The sequence below is a fragment of the Bufo gargarizans genome, chromosome 3 (genome assembly GCF_014858855.1).
Source record: "Bufo gargarizans isolate SCDJY-AF-19 chromosome 3, ASM1485885v1, whole genome shotgun sequence".
Lineage (NCBI taxonomy): Eukaryota > Metazoa > Chordata > Amphibia > Anura > Bufonidae > Bufo > Bufo gargarizans.
The window spans coordinates 122,879,658-122,905,361 of NC_058082.1; the positions used below are offsets into that span (position 1 = coordinate 122,879,658).

General features: G+C 42.2%; 1 protein-coding gene across 5 annotated transcripts in view; it reads right to left on the reverse strand.

Moving 5' to 3' along the window:
* Positions 1 to 25,704, reverse strand: part of DGKA (diacylglycerol kinase alpha) — a 197,502-nt gene that overhangs the window by 37,862 nt on the left and 133,936 nt on the right. For all 5 annotated transcript variants that reach the window (XR_006388132.1, XR_006388133.1, XR_006388134.1 and 2 more), the window contains 7 exons: positions 21,698 to 21,778; positions 10,698 to 10,747; positions 9,734 to 9,808; positions 6,144 to 6,263; positions 5,860 to 5,977; positions 4,519 to 4,607; positions 4,208 to 4,327 (listed from right to left, as the gene is read on the reverse strand). Coding sequence is in view for 2 of the 5 variants with exons in the window: in XM_044283929.1 (XP_044139864.1) it covers positions 4,208 to 4,327; positions 4,519 to 4,607; positions 5,860 to 5,977; positions 6,144 to 6,263; positions 9,734 to 9,808; positions 10,698 to 10,747; positions 21,698 to 21,778 (653 nt within the window). In the remaining 3 variants the exon portion in view is untranslated. The remainder of the gene's footprint in view (positions 1 to 4,207; positions 4,328 to 4,518; positions 4,608 to 5,859; positions 5,978 to 6,143; positions 6,264 to 9,733; positions 9,809 to 10,697; positions 10,748 to 21,697; positions 21,779 to 25,704) is intronic.

Below are 25,704 nucleotides of genomic sequence, written 5' to 3' on the forward strand. Positions count from 1 at the left end.
AGGATTGGAAATATCTCCTATCTGAGAATTGATGGGGGTCAAATATATTACACAGCAGCTACATACCAAGTATGTAGTGGGCTTAACTCTTGATCCCGCTCAATACGTTCCCCACAGGCAAATGATATACATGCAAGTATTTTTTTTTTTTTTTTACAGAGTTAGATGGTGCCATCAGAAAGTGCAACTTGTTCTACAAAAATCAAGCTCTCATAAGGCTATGTGAACAGATTCAGTGTTTCTGGGCAGCAGATACCTGTTTGATCTGCTGCCCAGAAACAATTTTGGTGTCCACATCAATGCTTCCACCCCATCGTTTGCTTGTTTTATCAGGTGATCAGCGTCACCTTTAGGCAGGGCAGTTATTGGGAACAAGCATTACTAGGAACACTCCTTGATAACTTCCCCGATTATTGGCCCATGTAAAAGGGCCTCTACACTGTAGCTGTCCATATTATTAATCTATGTATCTTACCAAAATGGCTACTAACAAATGTGGATTAGGAGTTCGGTCCTTGTCCAGTACGCAGAGAATACAAGATTTAGAACATGATTGGTCTACCATATGACCTCATGTACAATCTGAATTTGACTGCTCAGAGCCAACTTTTTGATTCATTCTCTTGCAGATCTTGGTTGCATTGCACAGGGATAAAATCTACAGGAAGAATTGACATGCTGCAGATGTAAATGGAATCCATCATGAGGATCCACAGTATCCAACCAAGCACAATGTCTGGTAAGGCTGCCGGAGCTGAAGTTAAAGGGGTTCTCCTGTTATTAAGAAAATGTAATTACTGAAAATACTTAAACATGGCTTTATTACAGTTGAAACCAGAAGTTTACACATATGCATGTTTTTCCTCTATAACTGACATTAAATCAGAATAAACATGGAGTGGCCATTACAAAAGCCCTGATCTCAATCCTATTGAACATTTATGGGCAAAGCTACCAACAAACATGGCTCAAGTACACCAGTTTTGTCAGGAGGAATGGGTTAAAATTCCGACCAACTATTGTTAGAAGCTTGTAGAAGGATATCCAAAACTTTTGAACCAAGTCATACAGTTTAAGGGCAATGGTACCAAATATTAATGAAATGTATGTAAACGTTTGACTATGCAGAAAGTAATAAAACTGCCTTAAAACATTCTCTCTCACACTATTCTGGCATTTGGCAAATAATAATAATAATAATTATTATTATGGTAATCCAAATTGACCAAAAACAGGAAAGATTTATTCTGATTTAATGTCACATATTGAAAAAAACATGCATGTGCTCCTTTTTTATAGTGTATGTAAACTGGTTTCAACTGTAAATATATTCCCAAATGCCTTTGATTAGTTATAATGGCTTGTTTTCTCTAGGGGGCAATCATCAGGGGAAATAAAATGGCCGCTGTGCTATTACTACATACAAAACCTGTCCTAATCACACAGTAGGACAAGTTACTTCACAAGACTGAGGTAAACAGCTGCCTCATCCTCCTCTCAGATTTTGTGTGCACTAATAGGATGGCGGCCATTTTAATTCTCCTAACTACTGCTCCCTAGACAAAACAAGCCATTATAACTCATGAAAGATATTTGATAATATTTTTATAATAGAGTAATATTGAAGTATTTTCATTCTCTTATTCCCAGAGAACCCCTTTAATCAATACCTGTTTTAATCCAATCCTTTGCTGCATTCCCAACTTATTGGACTTGAGGGGTATTCTGGTTGCTCCAGTTATTTTAGGGGAGCAGCAAGGGTCCTGCAGGGGTTACAGGGCCCCTGTTCTCATGATCGGTGGGGGTCCCAGGGGTAGGACCCCCACCAATCTCATAGTTATCCCCTATTCTGTGGATAGGGGATAACTTGTACCTACCAGAATATACTTTTAATATGCAAACTAGGCCTAAAGTGCATCGAGGGTGGTGTCTAGTCATTTGGTGCACCTTAGCTCTTCTGTTCTGGTTCCCAAGCCACTCCTCCTCCCCTTGATCGAAAGGGCCAAGAAAGATGACTATTAGGATACCTGGTCTTGTCACTGAAGTGGAGGGGGGTAGTGGTTGGGGAAATAGAGCAGCGTTGTTAAGGTGCACTGCGTGGCTCGGGCCCACCCTTGGTGCACTTTAGGCCTGATTTGCATATTATGAAAACACGTTATATCTTAGCAATGCAGCGATAGATTTGAGTAAAACTGATATTAATTTATTCACTTCAGGAAGTCTAAGTAGGCATTGTGCCTGGTTTGATGCTGCCAAGGCAGATTCCCTTTTAAAATCCACACTACATATCAATTCATGGACTGCTTTTTTTTACCACAGCGTGTGGATAAGCTATCGACTTTGATGCTACTGTAAGATTTTCCGCCCTAAATCCTAACAGAAAATACACACCTTATCCGTCACATGTGAACAAAACCTAATGTAATATCCATGGGTAACTTATTGTACACTAACCGATTAAAACCCCAAAACTGGTGACAGACACTCTTTTAATATAAATATAAATTAGTGGGTGTGAATTTCATCAGTCTCCCATTCCTAGAAATAAACTTACTGCAGGGAAAGTGGGAAGTATTTCTGCTATGAATTCTGCAACAATATCCACGTTTGGTGCAGATTTTGCAGCTGCAGAATTCCAGAAAGTCTGCAGTTGACCTGCCATATGCCAATTTGATTATGATTTCCATGCAAATTTATAGTTATATACTTATATATATTATACAAATATTCCACATCAAAACATGAAGAAAATATATAAAATTTGTGTTGTTCCTCTAAAACAATTGTAGGAACAAACTCAAACATTCACTATATAAACAGAAAAATGTTTGAAGATTTTGCTTTCCTTTGAATCACTTAACTAATATTTAGTTGTATACCCACTGTTTCTGAGAACTGCGGTACATCTGTGTTGCATGGAGTCAACCAACTTCTGGCCCCTGTGAACAGATATTCCAGCCCAGGATGATTGACTACATTCCACAGTTCTTCTCTATTTCTTGGTTTTGCCTCAGAAACTGCATTTTTTATGTCACCCCACAAGTTTTCTCTTGGATTAGGATTCGGGGATTGGGCTGGCCACTCCAGAACGTCAATCTTGTTGGTCTGGAACCAAGATGTTGCACATTTACTGGTGTGTTTGAGGTCGTTGTCTTGTTGGAACACCCATTTCAAGGGCATTTCCTCTTCAGCATAAGGCAGCATGACCTCTTAAAGTATTCTGATGTATTCAAACTGATCCATGATCCCTGGTTTGCAATAAATAGGCCCAACATGAGAAACATCCCCATATCATGATGCTTGCACCACCATGCTTCACTGTCTTCACAGTGTACTGTGGCTTGAATTCAGTGTTTGGGGGTCGTCTGACAAACTGTCTCTGGCCACTAGACCCAAAAAGAAAAATCTTACTTTGATCAGTCAACAAAATGTTGCGCCATTTCTCTTTAGTCCAGTCATTATGCTCTTTGGCAAATTGTAACCTCTTCAACGCATGTCTTTTTTTCAACAGTGGGACTTTGCGGGGGCCTCTAGCAGATAGCGTGGCTTCACATAGGCGTCTTCTAATTGTAACAGTACTCACAGGTAACTTTAGACCTTCTTTGATCTTCCTAGAGCTTCGCTTTCTTCCACGTCTTTCAGGTTTTTGTTGCCATTTTTAAGTATTTGCGAACATTTTATCTGAGCAGCCTATCATTTTCTGCACTTTATATGTTTTCCCCTTTCCAATAAACTTTTTAATCAAGGTACGCTGTTCTTCTGAACAATTTCTGGAACGACCCATTTTCCTCCGAATTTCAGAGAGAAATGCACTGTAACCAGCATGTACAACATTTGCTGCCTTCCTTCCTTAAGTAAGGGCAATAATTGCCACTTGATTTTCAAAGAATGAATGACCTCACTAATTAAACTCCACACTGCTATTATTTTGAACATGCCCCTTTCAATTTGTGATTGAATTACACAGAATTAGCAGCATGCATGTCATGACTGTTGGGTCTGTTGGATTTCTATTACTTTACTACACCTGCTAGTAAATTATTTGCCATGTAGAAATATCATTTCTACCAAAAACTGTGATTGATCAGGTTAGTGATGTCTGACTGCTATTATTTTGAACTCAACTATAAATAACCCTACAGAATGGTAGCTCCTAAAATGTATCATTTTCCACAGCATTGATCTCAGTACTCGTAATTGTTATTACCTTTGTATGGCACCAGACACAGCGCTGACCAGTTAGACTCTGAAAGCTTTTTATCTTTTTCTGGCATTTGTCACACTTGCTGGCTTCACAGCCCCCTCTCACCCATACGTGAGTCTGTCCCTGTGGCAGCAGGAGTAAAATTAACATACGATACCCACATGAACATAAACAGTAATTACACAAAAGATAAAGTGATGAAAGAAATGAAAGCAGATGCCAACAGATAACACAAAGACACCACAACTGAGCCGGAAAAGATACATAAGATGGTAACATACTGAGTGACACAGGGCCACAGTCATGACACTTACACTAGCATCTTTGCGGGACTTGGCATACGTGCTGATGCAGATATCCGGCGCTTTACGAGCACAGCGTTCATGAACAGTAAACTTACAAACTGCAGAGAAAAATGTAGATTTTACACATGTGTTCCTATACTGATTGAAGAACAGTAAACTAGTCTACTTATCTACACAACAGACCTTTGCTCTTGTAGGAAGACATTTTCTTTATTTAAAAGGAACACTAGATATAGGAAAAGACGAAAAATCTCCTTTTCTTTAATTCTATGTATTTCATATTGAAATGTTTAAAAGAAATGCTCTCCCCTGAGATCAGCCACTTTGTCCCACTTCACCCCATAAGGGTCCAGTCACACGTCCGCAACAGTTTTGCGGTCCGCATATTGCGGATCTGCAAAACACGAACACTGGCCATTTGCGTTCTGCATTTTGCGGACCGCACATGGCCGGCACTATGATGAAAATGCCTTTTCTTGTCCGTGGCTGCAGACAAGAATAGGACATGTTCTATTTCTTTGCGGGGCTGCGGAACGGAAGTGCGGATGCAGACAGCGCACGGTGTGCTGTCCGCATCTTTTGCGGCCACATTGAAAATGAATGGGTCTGCACCCGTTCTGCAAGACTGCAGAACGGATGTGGACCCATTTTGCGGATGTGTGAATGGACGCTAATTCTGTGCCTGGGTGTAAGACAACTGGCTGCAGCAGGGTCCTCGCCACTAGGTCCTGTCTGCAGTAGCACAAAAAGATCAATAGGCCTGCCAACTTGGCTAAGCCCCAACCCTCTACCAGTCCTCAGTTGAAAACTAATGAGATCAGCAGATTAACCCCATGTTCTCTGAAGGATTTCTGCAACATTGTTTGTTTCAGGAACACGCAGACATTCTGACAAACTGAAAACCAATGGGGACAAGATTTCTAGGTTTATTGTTCCTTTAAGTGGGCTATCTGGTTTCAGGAATCTACTTCTTAAATTAGGTGTGCTTAGGTTAGGGGGGCCGATAGAGGTTGAGAAGTGGGGGGTTGTTACTACTGTGCTACCATTCAAGTAAGTGGGTTCAGAAACTCTTCGGCAATGAACCTTTAGCAGTTCTATTATTAAAAATATGTTAAAAAATATGTAAAAAAAAATTAACACATGGAGTTTGTTCAAATATCAATGTTTCAAAATCTTTCTATGCTGTTAGAAGTTTTATATATTTTTTATATTCTGCTACTTTGCAAACTTTTTCACTCTTTTCTCATACTGTAAAATTGATTGTTCTTATATGGGTTTCCTCGAGCCAAGTTTGCAGACACAAGCGTACACCACATACACATGATGACTATGAAGGATCTTCCTACTTACAAGTGCAGCACAGGCCTTGCTTCCTGACCCCAAAGAGCAGAGCTTCACAAACGTTGCAATACACAGGGCGGTTGAAATGCTTCAGACGCCACAAATGCTGCCCATCATCCTTCATATTCTGTGTAGAAGTGAAAATGGTAACAAGCATACTGTATATTGAGGCTATACCCAATTTTAACTAATTGTTTATTAGAATAGCAATTCCAGATCATCTGTTTTTATAGGGATTCATTTTCTTCACAGAATTCATATGTAGTGCAATCAGAAACTGAAATCAGACTCACAGCTTCCATTCCTAGCAGCACCAGTAAGGGCACCGTGGTCAGTCCCCCTTTCAGCCATTCTTCATAGGAAACCGTCCCATTGCCATCATAGTCTACCTGTCTCATCATCTCTTCCAGCATCTGCAGGGAGGAAATAAAGAAGTCACTGGCAAGCCACCACATCTTACTTTATCGTGTCTCTTTTGCTCTTTCAGGATTAGCAGCAGAGATGATACACAGTCCTCTCCAAATGTGCGTCATCAAAGGCAAAACAACTGTCTGGTGACAAAGAGCAAGACAATTTTTTGGTCTCTACTCAAGTACATAAGTTGATGCCTTTGGAAAAATATTCCCAGATGTACAGCACTTAGGCTGGATGCTTGAACCTTGATGTGTGTGACACATAAATGACGGACGTGACGCACAAAATGGAATGGGGCAAATGGAAACTGCTGTTACTGCAACCAGACAAGCATATGCTACAAGAACTCTTGTCTGAATGCACAAGGATGTTAATATAATAAATAAAAAAACATTTCTATAAAAAAAAGGACAGAAAATAGACATTAGGCCCCATTCACACATCCACAATTTAGTTCCGCAGAATTGCGGATCCATTAATTTCTAATTGCGGATTCACACTTCCGGGTCCACAATTCTGTTACCGAAAAAAATAGAACATGTCCTATTCTTGTCCGCAATTGCAGACAAGAATAGGCATATTCTATTAGTGCCGGCAATGTGCTGTCCACAAAATGCGGAACGCACATTGCCGGTGTCCGTGTTTTGCGGCTCCGCAAAACACGTTACGGACGAGTGAATGGAGCCTTAAAGAGGATCTGTCGGCTCTGCTGGCACGTCTGTTTTTTTTTTTTAAATCCCTTTTGATCCTAAAATATTAGTTTCTACTAATATTAGATTGAAGAGTTGGACATCTAAGCCACTTACCTATTAGTACAACCTCAAATCCCCAAAAAGTTGGGACGATGTGTAAAATGTACATAAATGCAATGATTTGCAAATCTCATAAACGCTAATTGTATTCCATTTCATGAAAAAGAACTTGATGGCAGCAACGCAGCTCCAAAAAGTTGGGACAGGGCCATGTCTACCATTATGTAGCATCATCTCTTCTTTTAACATTTTAACATTTCTAGGGAGTGAGGAGACAAATTGCTGGAGTTTTGGGAGAGGAATATTATCTCATTCTTGTCTTGATGTAGGATTCTAGCTGCTCAACAGTTCTGGATCTGTTTAGCCAGATGTTTGGTTTCATGATGTGTCAAGTGTTTTCTATATTGAAAGGCATGCCAATTCAGCACCCTGACTCTACTTCTGTGAAACCATGCTGTGATGATGCAGTATGTTGTTGTAGCGGGGAGCCAACGATGCGCTCTCCCTCTGCAGCGCCGCTGGCATCCTGCTCATGAGGAGGAGCGGAGACGCGTCCATGGTGCCAAGAGGGCGGGGAGGACCTGGGCACGCACGTCTCCTCAGTGCGGCCAGCGTCCTCCATCTCCTAGACAATGAGCAGGTGGGGAACTGAGTGCCGATGTTAATGAGTCGGCGCTCAGGTGTACTGAGATGCTGGCCATGGGTCGCTGGCCACGCCATGTGACCAATCAAGAGGACTTATTTAAGCAGGTAACCTGCTGGCCACAGGTTGCCTGTGTTTGGTCTTACTACCTCACTAGCGTATCCTGCGTGTGCGACTTCTGTCTCTTTGACCTCGGCTTGTATTTGACTCTGACCTGGTGTTACCCCTGGTACTGACGTGATTCTCTTGGCTCTTGACCTCGGCTAGTACTCTTGTTATTGTTATACCCCTTGTGCTTGTGTTACCTCCTGAACCTTGTCCTCGGCCCCCTTGCTTCTATTGCTATTCTTACCGGCCTGAGAAGCTCTTGCTTCTGTGTGATCGGTCTTGTTTATTGTTTTCCTTTCTTTAGTCCCCTGCACGTACGTAATCAAGGGACTGCCGCCCAGTTGTACCCCACCAGTTATGACGGATCGTGCAAGTAGGTAGGGATAGGGGTATGGGTGGAGATAGGGCTGCACTTATCCCTACCTATTTGTGACAGTTGTTTTGCATTGTCCTGCTGAAATATGAAAGGCCTTACCTAAAAGAGAGACGTTGTCTGGATGGGAGCATATGTTGTTCTAAAACCTCTATATGCTGTTCAGCATTGATAGTGCCTTTCCAGACGTGTAAGCTGCCCACAGGGTAGGCACTAATGCAACCCCATACTATCAGAGATGCAGGCTTTTGAACTGTGCACTGATAAGCTGGATGGTCCTCTCCTCTTGAGTCTGCAGAGGACGGCATCCATGGTTTCCAAAAATAAATTCAAATTTGTATTCATCTGACCAAAGAACAGTTTTTCATTTTATCTCAGTCCATTTTTAAATAAAATTTGGCTGAGAGAAGACGGTGGCTTTTCTGGATCATGTTGAAATAAGGCTTCTCCTTTCTGATACAGTATTAAATTGCATTTGATTGCACAGCATAACTGTGTTCACAGACAATACTTTCTGAAAGTGTTCCCGAGCCTATGCAATGATTTCCAGTACAGACTCATGTCTGTTTTTAATGCAGTGCCACCTGAGGGCCTGTAGATCATGAGCATCCAATATTGACTATCAGCCTTGTCCCCTGCGCACATGGATTTCTTCAGATTCTCAGAATTTTTTCATGATATTATGTACCATAGATGCTAAGATATTTAAAGTCTTTGCACTTTTACGTTAAGAAGAGTTTTTCTGAAATTGCTACACAATTTTTACATGCAGTTTTTTGCAAATTGTTGAACCTCTGCTCACCTCCTTGTTAGAAACTGACTCTTTGCTCTTTTTTATACCCGATCATGTGACTTAGTAGAAAATTGCCCCACCAGCAGTTTTTTATTCATACTACTTACTTTTGTTGCCCCTGTCCCAACTTCTTTGGGATGCCTTGCTGCCATCTAGTTCTAAATGAGTTAATATTTTTTCATTTGCAATAAATCTTTGTCGCTTTCCGTAGAACTTGCTGTAAGTAGGGTTCAAACCCCGTTTGTAATACTCAATACAACTACCGCATTAGACTTTTTTTTATCTTGATAGTAGAGAAGTTTTATTTTTGACATGTGCCAATATTCATATGTAACGTTTCGGTACGCAGGCCTTCTTCAGACACTATGCTTTCCTTCATACATGTGGTCACACATTCTACTTACTACTGCATCTTTCCTTCTCTTCCTTCATCACTGCGGCATAGTGTCTGAAGAAGGCCTGTGTGCCGAAACTTTACATATGAATATTGCCGCATTTAAAAAATAAAAACTCTCTACTATCAAGATAAAAAAGTCTAATGCTGTAGTTGTATTGATTATTAATACTTTTTTCATGACATGTTAAAATGTCTAACTTTCAACATCTGATTTGTGTTCTCTGATCTATTGTGAATAAAATATGGATCAATAAGATTAGCAAATATTGCATTGTGTACTAATTCTCTCCATTTCTAGCATCAAATATTTTAGTAGAATTTAACCAACTCCACAAAGCACCCCCCGGGCCAAAACAAAAAGAAAAAAACCCTGAAAAAAACAAAAGAAAAAAAACCACTCTACCGGTTTAAGTTCAGTGATATCCCAGTCCAAGTACTCAGCAACTCTCATCATTTGTGTTATAATCCGATCCACTTCCTATTGAATATAAGGGAAATTATACAACCTTTGTAAGATAAAAAAGTAAATGATACAGCAAAAAAAACTAAACATTTTTTGTGGTTCACACAATCAACATTTATGCTTAGAGCTCATAATCATAGTGTTTATTGCCAGAGTCTTAAGAAAGACGATCAGCATTCCTAATGTGGCAATTGTATGGTTAAACGTATAACAATTTTTTTAGCCCTAAACATCCAAAATTCTAATCTGTAACCACACAGCTTCATGGATTCAATTTTCATCATGTGTGGGTATGATGAGAGTATCCGACACACGTACTGCCCACAAAGATACATAGATTATTACAAGAAACATTTCTGTATCATTGGGACAAGTAGCGTGTGATTAGAAAGTGATGCCATATCCTACAGCAGGGGTCAGCAACCTCCAGCACTCCAGCTGTTGTGAAACTACAATTCCCAGCATGCACACTTGCTTGGCTGTTCTTAGGACTCCCGTAGAAGTGAATGGAGCATGCTGGGAGTTGTAGTTTCACCACAGCTGGCGTGCCAGAGGTTGCCCTGCCCTACAAATAAGCTGTCACTTTCTACAATAGGAAAACACCTTTAAGGAAACATTCACACTTGTGCAAAACAATGAAAATAATGAAAGTGCTGGATCCGGGACATAGCTGAAATGAATAAAGCTGACCAGAACCCATTGACTACAATGGGATCTGTTCAATCTCCATTGAGGTGTCCATGCATGCAGGGCTTTTTTGTATCCTCTTTTTTGCAGAATGTGACGGAGGCTACCCAATGGAGCCACCAATGTAGATGTTAGTAAGTCATAATCGGTACTAGTTTACCTCAATAAAACCAACTGCTGTGTGACTAAACATGCAAAAATAAGTGGTGACACTCACAGAGCTGTCCAGAAGTCCATTGCTGTCCTTGTCGTACAACTTAAAGGTAACTGCGAATGCAAAATGAACCAACATTACCAATTTACAGATCAGCACTCTGTTCCCCAGGTATACCTAGAGAGCATCCAGATCAAGTCAAAATCAAACACAGACTGAAACCCCTTATTGCATCCAACTGATCAGAACAGTGATTTCAACAACATGCTCCTCTATGGGTATCCAAACAGTAGGATCATCTGTCCTAAACCAGTTCTACTACTGCTTACTTTAGCTGTGCATATGTTATCAATGGGAGAAAGCGAGGGCAAGATACTTCTGGCAGAAGCTTATCTCCCTGGAACAAAAGCATCAGGCGTGTTGAAATCTGACTACCCAATCCTTGAATCTCCTGACATCAGTCGTTGGGGAAAAGATGGGAGGTCCCCACACAACTAATGTGTATGGTCAGCTTAACATGTAGATGCCAATGTCCAGCGTTATACTGTCTTAATCTGCAGTAGGAAACAGTACAAGGGTCACCAATGCTACTTTATCTATTACTCTTTCATGCAGATTAAACTATTTTTGTATCATTTTGGCACTATCACGACTAAATAATTATGAGATCACATTGCTTAAAAGGGGGTTTTGTTATCAGTTACATCGCGATAAAATAGTCTCACCAGAGACATGTGCGGCTGACTAATATGGTCTTGGTTCCATTTTCCTTGGTGCCCACATTCTTGAGAAAACAGATATTTTATAATATGATAATGAGCCTCTAGGTGCAATGAGGGCGGTGCCATTGCTCCCAGAGACTCCGCTCATTACCCTTCATACCGCGCCCCCACCAGTGACTAACAGGACCAGACAGTTAAAACGTACTCACGTCTGGCCCTGAAGTCTTGCGGGGTCTCGTTCAGCGATTGTGTCACGTTTGCGACGTGGCTGTACTGCGGTCGTGTCTTAACTGTGCCACATGATCATACGCTATTGGTGCTACAATTTGGAGAGGGGGACTATGCCTGCAGAGGCTGCTCCGTTGGTGGTATAAGAAGATAACCATGTACAGATGGAGTGGCTGCTGGGCCTGGTCTGAGAGAGTCTTTACTAGCCGCATGAGTGGGGTTTGCACAGGAGGAGCCCTTTCAAAAATTTGGTGTGGGGCCCAGTCATTTCTTGTTACGCCACTGGGACAATCCCTTTAATGCATGCTTGACACAATCTTCATGTTGAATAAGATAAAACTTTACTAAGTCCTTTTGCTTCAACTTATTGATAGACCAGCAATACATTAGTGCAATAGAACGATAGTACTACTAATGTTTCTTGTCAATGGGAGTATTATGACTTAAAGAGGCCCTGTCCAATCCCCAATGCTGGGCCATCCTTTCTTAGAATTCTGCATTGTGCCACTCCTGCTGTTATTCCTCCTAGAAATAATTAATATGCTGACAACTGAGTACCACCACTATCCATTTGTCAATGGGGTACGTGTCCTTTCAACACTCTTTAAGACAAATTTGCAGTTGTCATTTTTTGTATGGTGGACCCAAATGAAAAGTGTAATAACAATAATCAGCCTGTTCAAATTCGATGAATGGTCACTTCAAACTGATGACATTGAAACTGTTTGAAAATTCATATGTGTATCAAAATTTTAGCTGACACCCCCATCAATGCACTGGTTACGCCTGGAACTAAGGTTGGTCATATACTTGAGATTCCTGTTGGCTGAATGCTTGTTCAGGGAACAGCCCTACATGTGTCCTGAATAAGGAGAAGGAAGAGATGCTGCCCGACTCTTCTGGTTGTGGCTTATCCCCCTGAGAACTAAAAGACTGGGCATGTTGAAATCCAACAGCCCAAACCTTATGTCTCCCCATATCTGCAAGTGGGAAAGAATGGGGAGGCCCCCATTCACATTAGATGGTCGGCAGCTGTCACCGGAATCGGTGGGTGCAGGCGGTATACATCTAAAGTGTATGGCTAGCTTTAATCAATCTTTTTAAATTAGGACCGTAGAGATGTTCCCCATCAGAAACACTGAAATCATTGGGTGGAAACCATCAAGGTTTTCCATTCGTCTCCGAGCCGGACAGAATATGACTAGTGCATGAAAACAATGAATTCAAACAGACAAATGATCCTACTGTACAAAAACTGAAGTAGAAGAAAAAACTAAATCTATGCAAGGAAGGCAGCGTAGACACACAGATGAATCATCTTTAAATAAAATAGCCAAGGAAATGTTTGTTTCTAGTTATGGTTACAAAAGGCCCCACCAGCTGTCATACATGAAACATTCCAAGATATGGGGATGGCTGCTGTGCCATTCAGATAGCAGTTCAACTGGAACCCTGCATCCTTTCTTATGAGCAGTGGTCTGCTTATGTCATAAATCTTTTACTATAGGTCAACCCAGTGGTGTACCTACCATAGGGGCAGACCATATGACTGCTAAGAGGGTCTGGGGTAAGAAGGGCCCCGGCACTTCTTCTGTTACCAACATAGATCAACTGCATTTTCCTGCAGCCATCACTAAATGAAGCTCAATGCATAAAGATTTTAGAGCTTCCATTGATCTCAGTGGTAACTGTATAAGTTAATATGCACTGAGCTCCTCCTAGTGGTGGCTGCAGGTAGACAATGTTATAATGTACTGTAACCAAAGAAGCAGCACATTTACAAATGTAAGGAGGAGATTTCTCAATGTATTTAAGCTCCATATTTATGAAGCATCTGTTCCATTTTTCCATTATAATTTTCTTCCATTTAATAAAACAATTGCAAAATCAATCAATCAGAAATCTCACTGGAGAAAAGATCCCAAACTAAGTTTTGCTATTGGGTTATATGATATTTGTGTACGTCCCTGAGTCAACCCTTTATGAGTCTACTAGACATTAATTATAACTGATCAGTCCTATTCATCAAGAAAGTTATAATAATGCAATTATAGTAGTACAAATATTAGATTCCTCTACAATAATACAGTAATATTTTAGTGACCCAGTAATCAGACCTTAAAAGGGATTCCAGGCTCCTGCATTAGGGCTCATGCACATGGCTGTTCCCGTATTGCGGCCTGCCAACAGCGGGTCCTCAATAAAACTGGCACCGGCCCTGTGCACTCCAGATCATGGAAGCGGACTCATTCATTTAAATGGGTCCGCAATCCAGAAGGTTGGTGCGGAAAGGAAGCACGGGACTCCGTAGTGCTTCCGTGGGGTTTCTGTCCGTGCCTCCACACCACAAAAAAGTAGTGCATGCACTACTTTTTTGCGGTATGGACAGTCGGATGTGGAACACAGACTCCATTCAACTGAATTGGTTTGCGATCCACATGCGGTGGCCCTGCGGTCGGTGCCCGTGCATTGCGGACCGCAAATTGTGGTCCACAGCACGGGCCCAGCCAGCACATATTCGTGTGCATGAGCCCTTATCCTCAGGATAGGTCATTCATTCCAATCAGTGAGGGTCCGTCACCCAATAAACCCATTAATCAGCTGTATTCAGCAGCCTCTGGCGCTAGAACTAGTGCTTTGAATGGAACAGGAAGCACAGCTCCATTCAAATTATGGCAGTGGTGGGTTACTGAAACTCACTGGAGTGAGTGGGTGCTAAGCTGCAGTAACCCAGCACGGCCATTACACTTTGAACAGAGCTGTGTCTCCTGTTCCATTCAGTGCGAGTTCCAGGGCCGGGGGCTGCAGGGAATAGCGGATCTCTGAGAGTGCAATGTGTTGGACTCTCAACGATCGGATATTAATGACTTATACTGAGGAGGTCATGAATATCGGGAGGTTGGAAAACCCTTTAACTATCTAACAGATTCTACAGCACAGAAATATTAGTGACCTGTACCAAACGTCTAGAGATGTTGACTACCTGGGATTTGCTCTACTCTTCTACATGATTTAATGAATGACTTGAAAACACTGCAGGTGCGGATGTATGGTTACACGAGTCTAATGAGCGTGGAGCGCTCCCTACTCTCTCCTGACAGAAGGATTGGGCGAAATGAATATTTTCACCAATCCTTTCAGTCTTCTGGGAGATCATCCTCCCCCAGAAGTGTCTGACAGCGGCTTTCTCTGCTCTCCCCATTGAATACACACACACTTTTGACCGAGCCAGGAGAGATAGATGTCAGCTGAATGATCATTCAGCCGACAGCTACTGAATGAATACGGCTGCCCTTAGTCCATCACAATAGCCTAACAAACCAATCTACGCAGATAACAAAAAGGACAATGTTTAAAAAGCATGACCTTTGTCTCAGGAGTTTTGAAGAAACGCATAAAAATGTATCATTTACAACGTTTACTTTTATACTGGACTGGCAAGTCATCCATTTCATCTTGAATGCATCTATAGTGCTTGTCTTCATTGTGTCTTGGGTACAAAAAGAACTGAGCCTTACACACTGCAAGCAGAAATAATTCTCTGATAGCGGTCAGAACTGTCCCAGTCTGTTTTCAGCCGTTCACTGTCCTCGGCGGTGACATATCCCTAATTGTCACATGACTGCTGAGCCTCTGTGGTCACATGCTGCTTGGGGACACTTCGCTGCTGAGGCCAGTGAATGGCTGCCACTGTGCACGTGACCACAGGCGACCAAGAGGCGCAAGGACAGAAGCCTTAGCGCTGGAACGGTAAGCGTCTTATCTTCTTTATTTTAAAAACGTACCCATCCCTAATAGAATTTGCTTTTGGGATCAGACAGCTCCTGAAGTACATATAAGTGAAGCCTGCATTTTCAGGTTTGCAGGGGCAGACACATAATATGTCAAACCTGTACAGCTATAAAGGGGCCTTGCAGGCAAGGAGCCCACTGCTACCTAAAAATACTGTAATTAGCAGCTCCTGCTATCTCTTACAGGCCACCAGCATACACTGCATATAAAAGCTGCAGCAGTCACCGCGAGGCCATATCTTGTGGACAGGTGATAAATGTCAATTGTGGAAAAAGCCCTTTAAAGGCTATGTACGCCTTCGGGGCAATTTTTTATGATTGCATTTTACTCATTTTGGGCTATAAATAATTTTTTCAATTGGTCTTTATTAAAATTATTGAGCTGTTCTGTCACAAAGGGTTAACTGTTTTTCTAGCTGTGCGAACCCTACTTTTACTTTGTGCAGGTCATCTAATAACCCTTATTTCTAAAATTATTAAGAGGTCATAAATACTTGTGTTTACAAGGTGTGAGAGCAGAGATAAGCTCCCTGTCTGATGGAAAAAGAGACTAGTACAGAGAAAAGGACTCAATATTTGTTAATAAAGAACAATTGAAAAAATTACTTTTACCTCATAATGAGTACAATGCAATAATAAAGAAAAATAATGTCCCCAAAGGTATACAAAGACTTTTAAGTGATCTGTAGCAAGACCCTCCACACATACACTGTCATCAAATTATCAGTTGTAAATTAAGAACCACACAAAGCGGTTTTGCGTAGGTGCCTGCTTATGTTGGTATCTGCCCAAGTGTTTTGTTCAGGTAAGCTGCTGCAACACCATACATGTCCTTCTATCATATGAGCACCTGTGACATGGGTTGTTTCCTGTGATGTAAGTCTCCCTGACATCACAAGTGGGTTTTAGTCAGGTATGCTACTGTGACATCACAAGTGGGTTTCAGTCAGGTACACAACTGTGACATCACAAGTAGGTAGCAGTCAGGTACGCTACTGTGACATCACAAGTAGGTATAAGTCAGGTGCGCTACTGTGACATCACAAGTAGGTTTCAGTCGGTAAGCTACTGTGACATCACAAGTAGGTTTCAGTCAGGTACGCTACTGTGACATCACAAGTAGGTAGCAGTCAGGTACGCTACTGTGACATCACAAGTGTTTTAGTCAGGTACGCTTCTGTTACATAACAAGTCGGTTTCAACCAGGTACGTAACTGTGACCTCACAAGTAGGTTTCAGTCAGGTATGCAACTGTGACATCACAAGTAGGTTTCAGTCAGGTATGCAACTGTGACATCACAAGTAGGTTTCAGTCAGGTATGCAACTGTGACATCACAAGTAGGTTTCAGTCAGGTATGCAACTGTGACCTCACAAGTAGGTTTCAGTCAGGTATGCAACTGTGACATCACAAGTAGGTTTCAGTCAGGTATGCAACTGTGACCTCACAAGTAGGTTTCAGTCAGGTATGCTACTGTGACCTCACAAGTAGGTTTCAGTCAGGTACGCAACTGTGACCTCACAAGTAGGTTTCAGTCAGGTACGCAACTGTGACCTCACAAGTGTGTTTCAGTCAGGTACTGTCAAGCTTCGGTGTGGTAGGGAAACAGCACCCCAAGCATAGGAGGGAAGGGGGGAACAGGGAATCAGGCCTAATATAAACAATAGGGAATGCAACACACAGGACCCAACAACTACAAAAAGGGAAAAGAAAGACTTAACTTCAAAGGAGCAATGGAAGCATCAGGAACTCAGCAGAGACCACAATCTGTTCTACTGTTATATCACAAGTGGTTTTCAGTCAGGTACACTGCTGGGACATCACAAGTGGCCTTCGGTCAGGTATGCTACTGTGACATCAGAAGTAGGTATCAGTCAGGTACACTACTGTGACATCACAAGTGGCTTTTGGTCAGGTATGCTACTGTGACATCACAAGTAAGTATCAGTCAGGTATGCTACTGAGACATCACAAGTGGGTTTCAGACAGGTATGCTACTGTGACATCACACGTAGGTTTCAGTCAGGTATGCTACTGTGACATCACAAGTGGGTTTCAGTCAGGTACGCTACTGTGACATCACAAGTGGGTTTCAGTCAGGTAAACTATTGTGACATCACAAGTGGGTGTCAGTCAGGTATGCTACTGTGACATCACAAGTGGGTTTCAGTCAGGTAAAATACTGTGACATCATAAGTGTGTTTCAGTTAGGTAAGCTACTGTGACATCACAAGTGGATTTCAGTCAGGTATGCTGTCACGTTCAGGTGTGGGAGGGAAACACCACACCGAACATAGGAGGGAAAGGGGTGAGGGAATAAGGCCTGGAAACTAGGGAAAGGAGATGGACACTGACTAACTACCAGTATCAACAGACCCCAGAGGTAGGCGAGTTCATACACAGGAATACCTAATGTCCTAACTCACCCTATAGGACCCTGGTACTAACGTCAGGACTGAGACAACCTGTTCCTCAAAAAGGAAGGATGAACAGGAGTCTCCCTCAGGCCTTAAAGGGGTATTCCCAGGATATGCCGCCATTGTCTGAGATGGGAAAACCCCTTTAATACAAATGACAGGGAAATGCAAGACACAAAATAACCCAAACAAAATACAAAAGGGAAAGAAAACAATTGGGGAAAGAAGGTGTGGCAAGCACCAGAAACAACACAAACGTAATTTGATCCAAAAAGAAAATGTCAGATCAAACCACGTGTAGCCAGTCTCACCGATCTCCTGCCACCTGACGCGGGACCGTCCGTAACATATGCTACTGTGACATCACAAGTGTGTTTCAGTCAGGTATGCTACTGTGACATCACAAGTAAGTATCAGTCAGGTATGCTACTGTGACATCACAATTGTGCTTCAGTCGGGTATGCTACTGTGACATCACAAGTGGGTTTCAGTCAGGTATGCTACTGTGACATCACAAGTGGGTTTCAGTCAGGTATGCTACTGTGACATCACAAGTGGGTTTCAGTCAGGTATGCTACTGTGACATCAAAAGTAGGTTTTAGTCAGGTACGCTACTGTGACATCACAAGTAGGTTTTAGTCAGGTATGCTACTATGACTTCACAATTTGTTTTAGTTAGGTAAACTACTATGATATCATAACTGTGATCTGCTATGACATCATGAGTGGAGTTCATTAATGTAAGCTATTGTGACATCACAAGTGGATTTCATTCCGGTAAGCTGCTGGAACACCACAACTGTGTTTCTGTCAAGGCTGATGCTCTGACATCACAAATATAATTCAAGCAGGTAAGGCTACTTTTACACTTGTGGTAGCCTTTTCTGGCAGGGAAACAGCCTGCTGGATCCGTGCTACCACAAGTCCACCATTCCGCCGGAAGTCCACAGGCCAGAGGTCTGGCCACAGCATGGCAAACATGCTGGAAAAGGCCATCACAAGTGTAAAAGTAGCCTAAGCTTGCTTGTGTGAAATCACAAATGAGTTTCAGTCAGATAAGCTGCTATGACATGAGACAGGGAAACTCAGCCCCATAACATATGTACCATCAAATTTGCAGTTAAAAATAAATGTGCCTGTGTGCTGTTCATGTGCTGCAGAACGGTCTGTTGTTGGTGTCCTCCCTAAATATTTTGTGTAGGATTTTATAAACTATGGGGACATTTATTAGGAATGGTCTTAGTCTCTCTGCACTGCTGGTGAATTCGCCAAAGTTATGTGGTGGCGCAGGCTCTTCCTCCAGCAGGCTGTGCGACATACTAAAATTTACGTTAGCTCCTTTGCCTTTTTGCACAACAAAAACTGGCATGGAAAAAATTAAATGAGACCCGCACTCTTCCCTGCCCACGCCATGCCCCCTTTTCTCGCCCCTCGCAAATTTTAATGCAAAAACCACTGCGATGAAATCTCCAACATTAATACACCAAAAAGTGACGTATAATTCATAGTAAATGTCCCCCTATTTGTCCATTAAAAACTCCCCACCATAGCAAAATGCATGTGCTTATCAATCTCATTTTCTATTCTTTTTTTGTGCTCCCGGGCTGCTCTTTTTTCTTGATACAGGAATTTTCAAAAACAGTCATTTTGAAAGCTATGGACACGTATGCAGACATGCATCAACCCCCTCTTTCCTGCTCTCCTTTATAGACATGCCCATTTGCCCTCTGTGCCAATCTGAATATAAGAATGCAGTAAAAACAGCCCATCAGCAGCAGCAGGAGCCATCAATGCAAACCCCTCCCAGTGTCAGCTACTTCCATAAGTCAGTCAGCGCATTGTACATCTGTCTGACATCATTTCTGCTAGCTTTATCTGAACTTTCAAACGCCAGAAAATGTACTTTATTCAGTAGGCAAATGAGGTCCAAGGTGCCCAGCAGGGCGTCACAAATGGTTTCAAAAGCCCAAGACCACCTTCTCCTAGTGCCCAAGCCTAACTTTCGCAACAGCCCAAGACTGTTCGCCTCTTCATCTCTGGCATTACCTCCTCTTGCACTTTCCAGTCCGCCCCTCTTCTCAGATGTCACTATTTCCCTTCATCTCTGCCCACGATATCAGCCTGTGTCTCACTGAAAACTCGCGCATGCGCAGAGCATAAATCTGCCTGAGCCACCAACACTGGGCATCGGACTTTCTGCAGGTATAGCACATGCGCTACTCTTCTGAAGTGGCGTCTATGAAGAGGGGCGGAGGTAAAAGCACAAGAGGAGGTAATGCTGGAGATGAAGAGGTGGTCTTGGGCCCTTGCGAGAGGTGGGCTTGGGCACTTTGCAGGAGGTGGTTCTATAATAAAATGTTCTGGAGTTTGAGAGTCCAGATAAAGCTAACAAAGGTGTGGTTGGAATGATGTACAATGCACTGGTGTTGCTTACATATAGTAGTTTCCCTTTAAAAATGACACATCTGTTATACACCCACTTTAGGTGCAGATAAGAATAACGCTTATAAATGATAGGACGTCCAGGTGCAAATCTTAAAGAAACACAATTTTCAACACAGTTCAAACACAGCTACTGAAGATACAGATGTAAAACATACACTGAACAGTGCCAAGAGATATTATGGCTGGCTTCACAGGCTGACAGATTCGGCATAAAGAGCTGTAGGCCGTATGTTTACTGAGCCACACAAAATCAATATGTGAGCTTCCCTAAACCAGACTAGAGTGAAATCATTAGAATGTGCTCACTGAGTCCATTAAGTGCCTCTAGAGTTTTCAACTGTGTGGAACGCGCTGAAAATAGCATAGACTTTTGTCTTAACTGGGACTACAACGCCCATGAGATGCGGCAGCGAGAACACTGGAGGATATGGAGTTTTCAAATACCAAAGAGCTCCGGCACATGGCGCTCTCCTGTGCACCAAGGCTGTATGGCTGCTTAGTGCGGAGCAGGTCCCATCGGAAACTGTCTGTACAGAAATGTTCTCCCTTAGAGCCCAAAGGCACATGTCACTTTTTTTTTTAATCTTTCAGATCTGTTTGGAAAACCTCCAAGGGCACAGGTACAGAAGAGGTCTCCTTAGCAGCTCTATTACGATATGAAATGGATGAGCTGCGTGAACAAACCCTTAAATCCTTAATTTCAGATTCATAACTTAAAGTGGTATTCCGGTTGTTTGAAGTTATAATAATTATTAGATCGGTGTGGGGCCTACTGCTGGGACGCCCACCGATCATGAGTCATGAGAACAGGGGACCCGTACCCCTGCAGCCCCGCTGAGATGAATGGAGCGGACGGTCGCACATGCACACACCTGCTCCATTCATTTTTATGGGAGTTCTGGAGATAACGGAGCACAGCGGTGGGACCCCCACAATTCTAATAGTTATCCCCTCTCCTGTAAATAGGTGATAACTTCTAACAACCGGAATACCCCTTTAAGGCTACTTTCACACTTGCATTTGGTGCGGATCCGTCATGGATCTTCACAGACGGATCCGTTCAGATAATACAAATGTCTGGATCCGTTCAGATTGTATCCGTATGTATTATCTTTAACATAGCCGAGACGGATCCGTCTTGAGCACCATTGAAAGTCAATGGAGGATGGATCCGTTTTCTATTGTGTAATAGAAAACGGATCCGTCCTCATTGACTTACATTGTGTTTCAGAATGGATCTGTTTGGCTCAGTTTCGTCAGACAGACAACAAAACGCTGCAAGCATTCTGCGGATCCGCCGTATTCTGCAAATCTGCCATTTGTGGTCCGCGAAACGAATACGGATGTATGCAGGGGGGCCTTACTCTAATTCACCGCTCGTTACCCTAGACAGCAAAAGGCTAAAGCTCATATGCTCTCCCACAACATTTTTCAAAGCAATAGCAAAGAAGACTACTTACATGCAAGCTTGTCCTCTGCCGTACCCCCTTCCAGCAAGGAAAAGTAACAGGAAACATCATTCAGGCTGATACGACCGATTTCTGTAAAGTAAAATATGGTATACAGAATCATAAAAAGAGGAGACAAACTCTAATTCTACAGCTTCCGTCCTTATGTACAATGGATGAAACCCATAAGTCGTTAGAGAATTAGATACACTTATTAATTGCTGTGTGGTCAGTGAACTGTTTCTAAAATGCTTTTACTTCCCCACTTCCAGGATGCTCAAAACACTTTGTTTGTTATGGAAATGCATGTTGATGTAATATAATAGTCACAAAAGAAACATCATAAATAACTAAACATACAATAGGCAAAAAGAGTCATTCTAATGATTTTTAAAGTGGAAAGCAATACTTGTCACCTGACTAAATGGCGTCTTCCTACAAACCATAATACAGGATGCATCAGAACCGTGGTGAGCAGGCGGAGGCGACCACCATATGTACCATCCAACGAGGCCAACAGGATAGGTTTATGCAGGGCAGATTTGTCTCAGATATTTCTGCGACTATTTGTAAAACTGTTTGTAAAAATCCACAAAAATGCTGCAGAAACAACCCCCTTCACGTGTCTAGAACAGATTTTCGATCACAGACATTTCTTCAACAAATCTGCCGCACGTAAACTTACCCTAATAGAATAAGCGATAGATGCTGTCTTTTTGTCTTTATCTATCCCAATAGAAACATAAAAAGATTTGCTGCGCTAAACTAGTCTATGAATGATATGCGGGAGATATCCTGGGATAGTTCTTCCACTCCCAAGCAATAACTCTGCTTGACTGCTGCACTGAATCCAATCCTTCTAATAAATGATAATAAATAGAATTCATTTGGTCAACAATGTCTACTTTAAAGGGGGTGTTCACCACTGGGAACCTTCTCTACAGACCTGCTAGCATGGCTGAACAGTCACTGATAATCCCTGCAGGTCTCGGGCCTTGGATGGTGCAGTGGTCACGTGACCCCAGTCAAACAAGAGGTCGACCCGGGCGACCGGCAGGACAGCGATGGAGCCAGCGGTAGGGATCGGGAAAGTGTAATTCTCATCGGTGGTTCAGCTACACCAAGGGGTCTGTATATAGGTTTCCTGGGGTCACCAAGCCCTTAAAGACTAAACCCACCTTCACAATTGTTATTGACACATTGCATCCAAAACGAAGCAGCTTTGAAAATACAGCCGTATGTAGCGCTGACAACCAACAAACCCTGTAAAGTGTGATCTTGTAACTCATTTCCATCGGTCCTCTACTATCCTGACAAATGTATATTAGCGATAGTAGGGGATGGATGACTGGGACTATGACTGATATCACATTTACAGGGTTTGCTTGCTGTCGGTTACAATGCAGACACATAAGCCTGCTCGGAGCTGAAGACATTTTAAGAGACTAAGTTGCTTCATGTCTATTTTAAAGGGACTGAGTAACCTCCCCCATGCCCTATTAAGTATACTGCTACCCCCGACTCCAGATCCCTAATTTATATGTCCATACTCAACTCCATTGCCCTGGTGTGCGTCGGCAATCTGGCCCTTAATACACCGGGAGGACTTCTCCTGCAGTCCCCTCCATTAAATCAGTGCATTCCACAGTTGGCCTGCGGGCGCAGAGCAGGGGAACAGGAGTGAGTATCGAGTAAGGAGTAAAATCTCATATAACTCAACGCTATGTGTTCCTTATTTTTTCTGTTTTCCGAATGCATTCACATTAAATCTGTCACGTCCCCCAGGCTATAAATGCAGTAATACATGGACAGTACTGCCGCCTACGACTTCATAACAGTCATATGTATATTACTGCATTTATAGCCTGGGGGAGGTGACAGATTTAATGTGAACGCATTCGGAAAACAGAAAAAATAAGGAACACATAGCGTTGAGTTATATGAGATTTTACTCCTTTTGAAACATTGAGAAAGCTAAACGGAGACATAACACATATTCTGTGTTTAAAGGGGTCGGCGACTTGTGACCAATGTACATGTAAGATGACCAGGTGGCACTAAATAATACAGCCTTTGTTGATATTCTGTGTCGTATTTCATCAGTCATGCCCCTTCTTGGGCAAGTGTTCTGTGCTGTGGACGTATAGGTCCTGTCTATAAAATGGCCGCTGATGGAGGTCATGTGACCAGACATCACTCAGCCTCCTCCATGCCTGCACTAAACTCCCAACAGCGCAAGTGTAGGTAAATGGAGGAGAAATCAGATGGAGGTGACTACCCTGGTCACATGACCCTCCATCAGCAGCCATCTTATGGACAGCACCTCTGTGTGGACAGCACAAAAGACTTGGCAAACAAGGTGACGTACCGTGTTCTATACTTCATAAGGTATATCATTTCAACAAAGACTATATTAGTAAGTGCCATATAGTCATCTAAGGCGACTTTCACACTAGCATTTTTGCTGGATCCGGCATGGTTCAGCAAAAACGCTTCCGTTACTGATAATACAACCATCTGCATCTGTTATGAACGGATCCGGTTGTATTATCTGTAACACAGCCAAGACGGATCCATCATGAACTCCACTGAAAGTCAATGGGGGACGGATCAGTTTTCTATTGTTGCAGAAAAAACGGATCCATCCCCATTGACTTGCATCCGTCTTGCTCTGCATCTCATGACTGAAAGAAAACTGCAGTTTTCTGCGATTTGCTCTCCGGTAAGAGGACGGAACATATTTTGGAGCACTCCATTCCGTTCAGTTACGTTTTGTCCCCATTGACAATGAAAGCGGAAGAGTTTTTTTTTTTTTTTTTTTTTTTTTAAGTATTGAGACCCTATGACGGATCTTGATACTGGAAAATAGAAACGCTAGTGTGAAAGTAGCTTTACAAGCACATTGGTCAATAGTCACCAAAGAGTGGACAACCCCTTTAAGAAGCAATATGGGTACGAATGGGGCCACTGGTTGTCTTGTCACAGGTTGGTTGTGTTTGCACATGATGTGACAATAACTCGGTGATATTATGTTCAGGACTGTGATAGGGGCCCTGAATATATCATTCCAGACAACATGACAGGAAGGTCATTCCACTGGTTTCATGGGAGGCTAGCAGAGCATAACAAGCATCATGACAAATCCCGCTGTGACAGAACCATTCCAATCCGTCCCCTGCCCGCCATCACCTGGGGTATAGTGTTGCCTTCGGTCATTTGCTAAAAGGAGACATAAAATAGCATTCCCAGTGCTCTAACAGTGTCAGCCCAATATCAATGACCTAATTTTAACGGCAAGAAAATACGTGAATTCTGCCCGATAACCTCAGTAAATAACATCTCACGTGTTTTGGATGATACTTGCAATGATTTTAAGGTCCTGTGTTGCATCAGTGTCCTAATTTTTGGGTCCCTTTCATCCCAATTAGGTTAATTAGTATTCCGATTTTCAGAAGAACTACAGCCTAAGGCTACATACAGTAACTTTATAAATGCAATTTATTGCATTGTTGCATAGTACAATTGCTTTATGACTTGCTCCATAGTACTGTAGCCTGTGAATGGACACCGACACATACGCCAAGATCTGATTTATAGAAACTGAACTGTCTATACAAAATGCTTAGAAATTGAGCAAATGCCTAAAAGGGTAAGAAGTAGCCGCAAGTGGCTGTAGTAAATGCAACTTATTTTCATAGAGTTAACAGACAGTTTATATGTTTTCTTTGTCAGAAAAAAAAGAGGTAAAACTAATATATATATATATATATATATATATATATATATATATATTTAGCCTCCCTCTAAAGAAATTACCTTGTCAAATACCCAATACATAAACAATAGAGCTCTGTGGGGAATTTGTTAAAGGTTTTATGACAGTTTTCTGGCTTAGAAAAATCCAAGTCTATTCCACAAGCTCCAGTTTGCACAAAAATGTATGATTTTTTTTTTTGCCCTTTTAAGTTGCACTTGCCACTTTGTAAAAATGGGTGGGTTATTAGCAGGAAGTAGTGGGG